The 11968-nt window shown below is 44.6% G+C and overlaps 3 protein-coding genes across 3 annotated transcripts; 1 reads left to right on the top strand and 2 right to left on the bottom strand.

The window, feature by feature from the left end:
* Positions 1–2766: 2766 nt before the first annotated feature.
* On the top strand, positions 2767–4266 carry C922_04800 (hypothetical protein; the record flags this gene model as incomplete). The annotated part of the gene is made up of 1 exon (XM_008820378.1): positions 2767–4266. One exon carries the CDS (start codon positions 2767–2769, stop codon positions 4264–4266), a length of 1500 nt encoding a protein of 499 aa, XP_008818600.1.
* Positions 4267–10191: 5925 nt separating this feature from the next.
* C922_04799 (hypothetical protein) lies at positions 10192–10497 on the bottom strand (the record flags this gene model as incomplete). The annotated part of the gene is made up of 1 exon (XM_008820377.1): positions 10192–10497. One exon carries the CDS (start codon positions 10495–10497, stop codon positions 10192–10194), a length of 306 nt encoding a protein of 101 aa, XP_008818599.1.
* A 592-nt stretch (positions 10498–11089) lies between these two features.
* On the bottom strand, positions 11090–11302 carry C922_04798 (hypothetical protein; the record flags this gene model as incomplete). The annotated part of the gene is made up of 1 exon (XM_008820376.1): positions 11090–11302. One exon carries the CDS (start codon positions 11300–11302, stop codon positions 11090–11092), a length of 213 nt encoding a protein of 70 aa, XP_008818598.1.
* Positions 11303–11968: the final 666 nt, after the last annotated feature.

Genomic DNA, 11968 nt, shown 5'->3' with positions numbered 1-11968 from the left:
CAGCCGGAACATGCAAGCTTCTATTCGGGGGCGAGGCGTTCAAGAGTCAACTATCAACAAGACAAAGTCTTTCGCCGCATCAGAGCGAAGGAGGATGAATGAGTAAATAAGCCATATTTAACAAATCCAGAAAGTCACCTCAGAAGTTCAAGAAAAGGATGAGGGGAGCAAGTAGAGATCTCAAACCAGAGGGGATTATGAGGCGGAACATAACAGGAGGCGAAAAGAGACGGGAGCAGGACAGAACACTCTCCAGGCCGTAATCTCAATCTAGATCCGGAGAAGGAAGCGGTGAAGGAACAACTAAGATGGGGCAAAGGTGCCGCTGACAGCGGAAAATTTCCTCAAGGAGATAGGAGAAGATTAAAGCAGCAGAAGGCAGTCGTGAAGTCAGGATCAATTCAAGACCCTAAAACAAAAACAGCATCGAACTCTGAAACCAGAAGAAGGTAACGAGGATTATGTGCAAGGTACAGCGGGGGGACCACCGGGCGGCGTCATAAGAGACTCCATCCATGTGGTGGTTGAACCGTCTGGACAGGGCAGGAAGGCGGAGGGACTGTAGTCAGGATCTCAGGACATGAATAACCACCAAGGGGCGGCCAAGGAGAAGAAAGCAAAAAGATTTTACGGTAGAGTGCTAGTAGGTTAGGCGTGAGGGATCAGAAGAGATAGGAAGAAGGAAGGAGCGTTATCTGAATATAGACCAAGGGATAGATAAATCCAAGTAGAAGACCGACAGTAGAGTCGAGAACTCTGAAATCATCGGAACCTCTGTAAGGGGGCCAACAAGCACGAACAAACGACAGACTTCGGGAAGGGGGACCATACAGCTGCGGGGCCACAGGGAAAGGGGATCTACGGTCCGAAGGAGCTCCTGAAGTTATCAGACTCTTCTTTGCCGATAAGATGAAGAGTCAGTAGCAACCCACCAGAAACTCCCCAGAGCCATAGGGTCAAGCATGAGAACAGCTGAGCTCGTTATGCAGGACCCGACAACCCCCAGTTACAGAACGCGTGTGCAGAAGTGCAATAAAACTAGGCAGAAAACAGAAGGAACGTGGATAGATCAGAGGAAAAAGGGCAAACCCCTCACTACAGTCTTCTGAAGTATAGTTAAAGGAGAGTCTAGAGAGCCGACGAAGGACACCTCCAATACCCGCGGATAAATCCCAGAGTCTAAGTCCAGGACAATGTTTCTGAAGAAGATTCGTTGAGCGGGGAGAAAGAAAAGGGACGAGTTCGGATCCATGAAATCAAGGAATGAAACAGAGAAATTGTAGACGCCTGCGTCAGGATATAGGAGAACAAATCCGCAACAAATGGTCCGTACAACCGAAAGAGGCAAAGTGCGAGAATAAGGGTGAGTTCTCGCAAGGATTTGGGGGGTAGAGGAAAGGAAGAAATAGAAATTCCGTCCCAAGGACGGAACCATAGGAGGAGGAGTTTATTCGACTAAGAAAGTTCCAGGCATCCAGCGGGGGAGCAGATTGAGTGTGAGTAGGAGAAGGAGGGAGAGAAGGAGTCCCAGGAGCCGACAACAGTACCCCCCAGAGGGAAGTTACCAAGTAGGAAACGCCACTGTAAGAACAGGGCAAACGGGACAAGAATACGAAGAGTATCAGCTTCACGAAGTCCAGGAAAAAGAACAGTACCCCGACGAAAAAGATGAAGCCTAAGTCCTAAGAATAAAGAGAGTTAAGACCCCCACGTTATAAACCCCAGATTGGTAGGAGGAGTTAAAGATCAGATTATGGAATAATCAAAGATGGTGATCACAGTAGCGAACACGTAAAGGGGGTTAGGCTCGGTACATTGCAAGGGGGCAGGCCCAATCTCGGACGGACCCGCAACCACCCCCAGCATGAGAGGAGAAGGAGGGAGCCGAACTAGTGCTTCGGGGCTGAGTCCGAAGAAAAGCCTCAGGAGAGGAGAAAGGGAGGGGCCGGAGGAACTGCCAAAAAACCCAAACGGACCCGAGACCCCAACCCTCCCAAATACAAGACGCTAAAGTAGCTCAAGGGCGGATACTGTGGAGGAGCAAGCAGGGAAGGAGGATCCAGGGGTAAATAGAGGAAGAGAAAAAGAGGGAGGCGGATATTAAGAAAGAGATCGAAGAGAAGGGGAACCTCCGAAGGGGAGTCTAATCCAGCTAAGATGGAGGATTTAGACCACCCTGCGCGTGAGTTCAGGGTTACAGACAAGAGCAAGCGGACAGCGGAGCCCCCGCAGAAGAACAAAACACCAAACTCGGGCCCGTCCCGCGAACTTCTCCCCCCCCCCCGAGGCGGGAGTCGTAGGAAAGGTGGAGGGAGCGTCGGGAGAGGAGAACAAAACAAACGAGAGAAGAGAGGCATGTGTATCGAGGGAAAAGAAAGACCAATCCCGAACAGGGGGGGCAGGACCAAATGAGTGGAAGAGTCAACCACAACAGGAGTCCAAGGCTTCGAACTGGACACCACAACTGAACACCGCCGCAGAGGGAGGCGGAGCGCGAAACCGAGCGAGGGGGGACTATTCCTACCCGAATAAGGAGGCAGAGCATGCTAAGGAACAACGAGGAAGAGCACGACATCTGTTCCTCAGAAAAATGCCGAAGCCCATGGACTCAATGAAGGTTTTACGTCCGTGGACACGTCGAGGGCATCGAAGCACCACCCCAAGCCTAGAAAAGAGCCACAGTAAAACACCGTCTTGAGAAGAGGGAGTCAAGAACAAAACTCAACCGAGGGACAACAACAGTAACCAACCTCAATATCTACAAAGATGAGACCCAGCTCGGGAGGGAGGTATGAGTGGTTAGGGGAGCCCAGGAAAATCACCCCCCAAAGGGAGAAGTGTGATCCTCAGAACAGCTATAAGTATTGCTATAAGATTCCGGCCTTTGGGGGTGAATACAACCGGCCAGTAGCAGGGGTTTACCAGTGGCCCCAACAGTTAGGACTGCGAGGCAACCCCATGCTGAACCAGGCGAAAGGTTTCAATAGTGGAGCCTTAAGGAGGAAAATAGCAAGTGAGGACGTCATATGGCAGGATGTAGTGGATGCCGTGCTGAAAGATGCTATAGAGAGTAGTAACAATAAGAAGAATAATGCAACAGAGGACAGCTATGTGGGGAGGACCGAGACGAGATTTTGGAAGAGTTTCATAAACCAAGCCTATGGAGGACCGTGTGATAGATCAGCCGACTGTCAGCCCCTGTTAGGGTTCATTGGTTGCATCATATCCTGGATCTGGAGCCAAGGGTCAGGATTAATCAAAACAGACGAGCAGGTGTGGAGAGGATGTGAGAGAATAAGACAAGAAATGAAGAAACAGCAGGAAGATGTCGTAATAATAGGGAATGGCAGCTGGACACGGCTGCAAAGATCAGGCCAAGTATGTCAAGGCAACAATAACTTCAGCAAATGTAGTGTGGAATTCATAAGTCTAATAGTGACAGTGGCTAGTTCTCTCAAGAAGTTATGTCCCACCTGTCCTCAGGTGGGTTTAGACGATCTATTCGGGGACAAGATAAAATATGGGAGCAACAAGTGTTTCAAGTGCCCACCGAACAGCAACAGGTATGAGTTCTGCGTGGCAGTCAAAGAATGTCCGGAGGAGGAGCCGTCAGATGGAACAATTTGCAGCTGTGATCCGTCCCAACTGAAAGATCACGTAACTGATGGACAACGAACGGCCACGGAAAAGCCAGGCCAAGGAGGGGCCACGAATTCTGAGCCCGACGACAGGACGCCAGAGGAAAGAAAACCCCCCTCAGCCATAGAAGAGCCCAAAGGAGGACTCGGCAGGGGCCATCAGGATCATGGCGTTAACGAACCTGTAGTCAGGGCAGACTTGGCGTCCCAGGCCATAGGAGGCGAACCAACACTGAAGGGAGAAGGAGACACAGACCCCCCCAGGGCAGAAACAGCTGAACAGGAGATCGAGAGTCATCACTCCCCCGAGGGACAGGATAAGTTGACCGAGGGCCCCTTGGGGAATAGGAACGGGGGGGGGAGTTCCAAGGTTAACCCCAGCGAACTAGGCGAGCCACTATCAGCAGGCAACGCAACAAATAGGCCGGAAGTGGAGGAGCAGGAGGGAAGTCATCCCCAGGGGCCGCAGGGCAGTATGGTGGGTGGAATAATTGGGAGTGTGGGAGTTGCTGTAATGTTTATCATGAGTGCTTATGGAGTTTATCGGATATATGGGAAAAGGCGCAGACGACAAAATCCCATGACAAGCCACCCCCAGAGGAGGAAAGTAGCCTATGGGGCCAGGTAGTGGGTAAGTAATTAAAGTGAGACAAATGATCTGAGCTACCGGAACGAGGAAGAAGCAGAAGGCAGGAGAAAATACTCGACTCCCAGAGACTGAAGCACCGGGCCAATACAAATTACGAATACCAAGGCCGATATGGGGAAAGAGTCCGGGAGAGCATCTGAGTACAACTCAATGAGGAAGCCAAATGATCCTAGGCCAAGGCCGGCGTCGAGAGCCGAAGTAAGAGAACAGGAAGGTGGATTTTGAGAGACAGAAATAAAAACAAGTAGGGTGAGTCCCGGTCAAATTAGAAGTCAACTGGGTAGGATTCCCGTACGACCAAGTGAAGAACACGTCGAGGATAGGACCCACAAATGATCACAGCACTTGAGAAACGGCCAGCCATGGACGTCGTACAGGGAAAGCCAGGATGATTCGTGCCACTATCGAAACAACCCAACCTAAAAACTGCTAGCAACTCTGACAGGCACCTAAGCCTCAAGCCACATGCCGTCAAAGAAAAACGAAGGGACCGCCGAAGGAACAGGCCAGAGGGACAGGGTATACCAGCTGAAGGATCCAGGAGTGGATTCTTTGAGAAGGAACCTACCTGAAGGAACCACAGCACTAACTCAGGTGGTGTAGGGTAGACTCCAGGAGATAGCTTCCCCAGGTGCAGGAACCAACCGGCTAAAGGCATATCGAAGGGTCTACCGCAGCTGGATCTATGTGGGATAAGAATGAAGCACACCACTAAACGACGTCCAGGCTCCAATTTAGGTAAGGCCACGGGGACAGGCTCCAGAACAGGTGGCAGCGACAGGACAAAGAAGCGGGAAAGGGCCGGAGTTTATGCCTGGGCGTAAAAAGATAAGGAAGCCAAACAAATGTGAAGGGAGTCCCTCCTGAACAGCCCCCTCGCGGCAAGTGGGGATAGGGGAGCCCGTGGTGAACCACTGTGCGTCTACAAAGGGAAGAACAGGTACGAGTCCTGCCAGCGGCGGTGGACATTCTTGCTTGTGGAGGTTGAGGCCCGAGTTGGAGTCCTGCTTCTTGGTTTTTAGGGTTAGGATTTGACAGGCCAACTTCGTCGCTTAGGGGTCGGGACTTCAGGGTTGCGATTCGGCTTTGCAACCTGGAGGTTCATGATTCAACATAGTCGCTTCATGATATAGGATTTGGGGTTTAGGATGCGGGTGTTGGGGTTCAAGCTCTAAGCGTCACGGTTTAGGGTTCCGGGTTAGGTTTAGGGTTCAGGTTTAGGGGTCAGGGTTTATACTTGGGGTTCGGGCTTAGTCTTGTTTTTAGCCTTAGGGTTCAGGGTTGAGTTTTAGGGTCTAGGGTTCAGGCTTTAGGGTTAGGTTTAGGGGTGCGTTTTAGGTTCTAGGGTTTAGTTTTTGGGGTCAGGGGTAGGATTTGCCGATTGAGGGTTCATGGTTTAAGGTTCAGGATTCAGTGCTCACGGTTTAGTTTTAGTGTTTAGCTTTAGGACTTCAGGGTCCCGTTTTAGGTCTCAGTGATTAGGTTTAGGGTTCAAGGTTCTGGGTCCAGGATTGAGACTTAAGGTTCAGGTTTTAGGTTTAGGTTCCTGGTTTAGGTTTAGGGTTCAGCGCTCCTGGATTTGGGTTTTGGGCTTAGGTCTCAGGGTTTAGTTTTAGGGTTCAGGGGTCATGGGTCAGGATTCAGGCTTCATGTTCCTGGGTTTAGGGTTCTTGATTTAGGTTTAGGGTTAGTTTTTTGGGTTTATGGTTTAGTGTTTAGGGTTTTGGGTTCAGAGATTAGGGTTCAGCGGTTAGGGTTTCAGGGTTTAGGCTTCAGGGCTCAGGGTTTAGGGTTTAGGGTTGAGGGTTTATGGCTTAGGTTTTCGCTTTCGGCTCCTTGTTCAGTGTTTAGGGTTCAGTGATCCGGGTTCAGGGGGGAGTTTTCAGTTCTTATCTTCTACGGTTTATTCTTTATGTGGTATTTTTATAGTCTAGGCTTAGGGGCCAATCCTTTCTTAGGGGTTTTTTTTAGGATTTCGGCTTTAATCTTCAGGGTCCGTTGTTGTTTCCTTAAGGTCTAGTCTTAGGTTTGGGCTTGTTCTCCTTCTTGCTCCTCTGGGGGAGCTCCCAGTGGATATGGATAAGGATTCAGTCGTAACTTCCTTGGCATTAAGGTTTACTTCTCAGGAGTTATTGTCATGGGCTTACTTTTTACTCCTCAGCGCGCATGAGTTGTGTCTTAGTTTTTCTCTCCTTATTTTTCCCTCCGTACATTTCTTGCGGTATCGATCCCTGTTCGGTTTTTTGTCATGAGAGAGTCCATTGATGTGCCTGGTATTTTCTATATAAGCTGGGGAGGTAATGTCAGTGTAAAAAAAAACTAACCGTACCTTAAGTCTCACGGGGTGCTGTCGCACAATCTTAGGCATCCTGGGGTTAAGGAATACGAATTCTGTGACTCCTTAAACGATATCATCATTAGATTTTGTTAATATTGGACATAATATCCGTAATATATAAAAAAAAAAGATAAGATGAAGGGATTACAGAAGGTTCCTATAATTCCTTTTGGACTATTTTTTAAATGACCACGGATAACTCTCGTTGTTATTGGAATACAACTATATATACTTTGGTTTGTATCACTGCCTTGGATCATAGAGAGAGACTTCTTACGTCCTTCTTGTAAAGTCTTCGACAGGTTCTACGGTGGACTATTTGTTCTGTTATTCATTAGGACCATCTCTTGAACCACGTGGATTTAGTAGAATACCCCGAATCTTAATGAAATATTATTTATACATAAAGGACCGGTGTCCCTGCTTCATCTTTGTATCCCTTCTTTTTTCACCAGTTTTGGTCAAGTTTTGGCGGGTTTAGGATAAAGTCGCTCCTTTCTTATTAATCCTGGGCATCTGAGGACTTTTACGTAAGTGGTAGATGAAAATTTAACAGGATTATTCTTTAATAACATGAAGGTTAGATAGCTTTTTTGCCATAGTCGTTATAAACAGACTGGGTTGGCAGATAACGGACTTGTGTACCTTTTCCTGTCCTGTTTCTTCCTCAGATACTCTCCTATATATATTAAATATATGTATATAGATATGGAAACCCTTTCTCTTTGGTTAACTCCGGTCTGCTGAGAGAAAGTCAGTGATGACATTCCAGGTTGAAAGAAGCCTACTATTACCTGCCTCCTTTCGCAATTCCTCTCCTTGGACGCTTTGCATATCTACCTGTATCGTGGCTCTTGATATCCCCCACTGACTGAATGAATGGATTAAGGCCTGTACAAAACATGAGAGCGACATGTTTCACATCAGGAAACTGTTATGCACATCATAATATTAATTGTTCTTCATTTAAGGAAGCCATTTGCCCAAGAAGAATGAATCTTGCAATTAAAAATACCCAAGGATCCTATAGCTCTCCCTCGTCCTGTGATGCAATGGAAAGAAAAAAAAATATAACGCCCAGATAGTTGCCATTAACAGATAAATATTCATTCACTGCATTAATTAATGTATCTTTGAGGAGGACACAAGAGGAATAAGTGTTGAGTCTCCAATATTTTCTGATACAAGGATGCCGCAAGGAATGAGTTGGTCGGATGGATTATATAGTGAGAATTACAGTCGAATACACGGTGTGCATAGTAGCACATAGGAAGTGCTGTATCTGACACTTCCTTGTCGATTGTGTTTGAACAGATATCCATTAACGGTTTACCTCTTCTCTCTTAATATTTTTCCTGATGCCGTTATTCATAAATAGGATCCCCCCTCCAGTTCAGAGAACTCCTCTACCTTCATGTGTCAACTCAATTTGACCGCCGGCCTCATATATTAGGAACTTTGCGAGTTCTGCACCTGTATCCCTTAATATCGCCCTTTTAATTGATCACATACTTGTCGGAGTTGCAGCTTCCCTAGAGGTACAAACATAGGGGACGCAGTCATTTTTCCATGATGTGAACTTAATTAATAGGACAGGTTACAGCGACATATCGTTTATCGAATATGAAATGATTTCTGAGTATATAGGTCAACTACTTGTCTAATGAAGAGACAGAGTTCCAATAATAAAAAGACCAAGGGATCACACGGCTGCATCTTAGGGGTTGTGCAAATGATCGCGCGCTGTTTGGTGTAATGCCTGTAAAAATGATTGGAACGAAACGCATACGAATGAAATCAGAAATATCGGGAATAAATTAGAATGATGTAACAGATATTTATGGCGCCATATGAGAATCATTCGCGATTATATATCGTTGTATTAATGAATCCAATGTGAAAATGTTCATAATATGGGTCTCCTCCGCCGTCATTGTCCTTCTTTGCTTTAAGAAAGAGTACGAAAAACACAAGACAGCAAGAAGGGAAGGTAACAGTGGTGAATGGCGACAAATGAATTAAAACATCGTTCCTGATGTCACCAAAACAGAGATTAAAGAGGAAGTCACATGTCCTCCCTAATATCAACCTCGTGAGAAAAGAGAAAATATTTCGAGATTGAACAGCACGGAGTCAAAAAAGAAGTGAAAACAAAGACAGAGCTTGTGACACACATAAAACAGGGCATACAATAATTCCACTGATAACCCTCCATAAAAATCCCTCCTGAATTTTCCTGATCTGTACCTTTAAAGACAGCAGAATTCTTCTTCATAGAAGCTAATAATATTCGACCAATGAGTTCTCTTTCAGTACACATGAAACCTACTCTTGATCAGTTTCAGGGAGGTAAACACCAGAGAAAAGAAAAAGACACTTGGGGTCATGACAAGAATAAATTATATAGCCATTTTAGCTTCTTATACGTGACTCTGATTTTAGGAACTGTATTCCGGTTAAGTGATGAGGCATCCATATAGCTATAGAGGTCTGCACCATTCTGAATCTACCCAGGACACCCACAAGATGGGGGCTGTTTATTTATAATTCTACATATCACAGGAACGGCTTTATAACCACCATATTAATGTAAAACTAGAAGAAGGGACTCACTCAGGTCAAGATATCATGTTACGATACGAGACACAGTTGAAATGTGATTTAGATAGGATGGTAAGAAGAAAAAGGGCACTAATTGTTCAAATTAAAAAGTGGTTATGGGAGTTACCATCCCCCCGCAGCCATGGAGAAACCTCCCTATCATTTCAACATAGCATCCAATAATAATCAGTTACTGTGACGGAGGAAGCTGTCGAGTTGTTCTGTCACATGTATTTCTCCACGCCTTATATACAATTTTTTAGACGTGGCTTACTGATACCGTCAACTGTTCGTCCATATTTCGATACATTCAGAGGCATATAGAGATATCCTATGACGCCTAAGACAAGGTGTCCATAAGATACAGAAAGGACAGCTGTCAATGGGATTTCTACTAATAGCGGTAATACTTCCAGGGTGAATGAAACCAGCATTGGTAAAAGAAGCATCAGACGATATACTTCAATCCCTAGTAGCTAGGAGTCACTGCTCCTAATATGCGGATGGTGTTTACTCCTCCTTACTGAATTCTATGCCTTATACGATAAGGACGATGCGGGACGATGCGGGACGATGTAGAATTCTTCGATATGTAGGTATTATTTCTGCCGCCGTGCCCTTACGTATTGGACAGCATATGGAATTGATGACGACATGTTATTGATTGAGGATTATAGTACGGAGTCCCCCGAATGCTTGCTGATGATTCCGGATTTTGAGTATTGCGATACTTACTAAGATTCTTCCTTTCAGTTGTTGAAGTACTGTATGGATCTTCCGCAATTCCCCTTTAAGGTTCAGGAGATATTTCGCTTGACCGTTTTCGCTCTGTTACTAAATTTCTTATTGCTTATTTATAAAGTTCCTTGGACAGGCACACTTAATTCTCTATGATATTCTAGGTTAATTTTGATTCCGGTAGTTAGAACCCTCTGTTCTAGGGATCTAATGTTTTGAAGAATCCGTTATAGAATGTCCATATTATGTTTAATCATAAAGATTTTTATTTTTTGTATGTCTTGTACAAAAGAATTACGCGGCTTCACATCCCATGATAATCCTCCTGTTGAGCTTTCACACATTATTGCTTCATTATTTGTGAGTTCCTGTATAGTATGCGCTGGCCAGCGCCTATCTAAAATATCCCCAGTAGGTGTGAGACTTGGTTTCTGAAAATCTTCTAACAAAGACTCTTTACAGGAACTGTTAATATTGCCTTTATTTTTCAGGATATACTTATAATCCCTTTTCGAGAGGAGATTCTGAAGCATATACTAATTTCAAGTGTCTCTGAACACGTGTCAATAACAGCCTAGTATTCCTGAGGCGCACAGTGCCAGTACTATTATTGATGCCTGCTATATGTCCATCGCCTCATCTCCCCAAGGACAAATTATGAGCAGGATTATCGTACATCCTGGAAGACGACGTTTCCATGTTTTATAAGTAGGATAAAATCTTTCCTTCCATAACGAGGAGGGAATAACTTCTCTCTATTTATAGGGGACATCTGATAGTTATGATGCCGTTATCGTACGCAAACCATAATAATACAAAGGTTATCCTAGAAATTCTTTCAAAATTCAGGTACTTTTAAATTATATAAACGATTTTTCTATTATTCTTTTCGCTTTCATAGGGACTATGCGAGATACGCCTTCTCTATTCATGTCGTCATTTTTCTTCTGAAATAACATCTCTTTCTGAATGAATAATATAGGTATTATATAAAATACAACATAGCTATTTTATAGAAAACACACGGCCCTACTGTAACATGAGACACCACATTTGTACAGGAGGATTAACGAAAAATTGTTCCATAACTAGGACTCTTATAGTTACCCACAGATTTTTGTAATCTCATCCATCTAGGACATGGGAGGAAACAAGGAATGTACGTGTGCTTTTCCAATTCCTTTCGTCTTTTATTCCATTAATGTCATGGAAACATTGCACAGTACTACCAACTGCACAACTAAATTTAGAATTCTCCACATTAATATTTTCAAGAATATGGAGTGCTCCATACATGTTCTCTTCCATTAATACTTCATCCCTCTTCAAGAGAAGCATCTAGTTCGTATATTTACAGGTTTATCATAAAGCCGTTAAGCGTAGACTCTCAGGTGTGGACTCAAAGGATAACACACCACAGTTATACATTCAAAGGGACTCTCATAAAAAGATATTCAGTGAATTTGTGAATCATACAACCCACGATCAGACGTGCAATGTTCAGGATGAAGGCATCATTTAGAACACTTTTGCAAATGCGCCTATTAGTTACGACTAAAATAAACAGGATGTTAGGAGTTTTAACGAAAGAAGGTATGAGGATATGGAAGAGGAAGAGGGAAGACTAAGGGGAAAGAATTTCCATACATATTACATTATTGTTGCCTAATTGTAACTATTTAATAGGCCAAAATGTGAGATTGTGACTGCAACGGCTCAGCAATTCCGTTATCTGGCATGTGTAAGATATAAATGGACACAATGATTCTGAATAAAACAAGAAGCAAAGAGGAAATTATAACTGGAAGGCCGTGGGGTCATGGATATACTGTGAATCTATACTTCATAACAAGGTTTCAAAGAAAAGTTATGGGTACTCAAATCCCCAATGAATTGGTTCAGAACATAGATGCCTATTCCGTCAGGATTACGCGAATGTACCTTCTTAATAGTGAATTTAGATCGTCCTTACTAGTGCCTGATCCAAATGATCTTCATAAACTT

The sequence above is a fragment of the Plasmodium inui genome, assembly GCF_000524495.1.
Source record: "Plasmodium inui San Antonio 1 unplaced genomic scaffold supercont1.29, whole genome shotgun sequence".
In the NCBI taxonomy this organism is placed as follows: domain Eukaryota; phylum Apicomplexa; class Aconoidasida; order Haemosporida; family Plasmodiidae; genus Plasmodium; species Plasmodium inui.
This window is presented reverse-complemented; position numbering and strand designations above follow the sequence as displayed.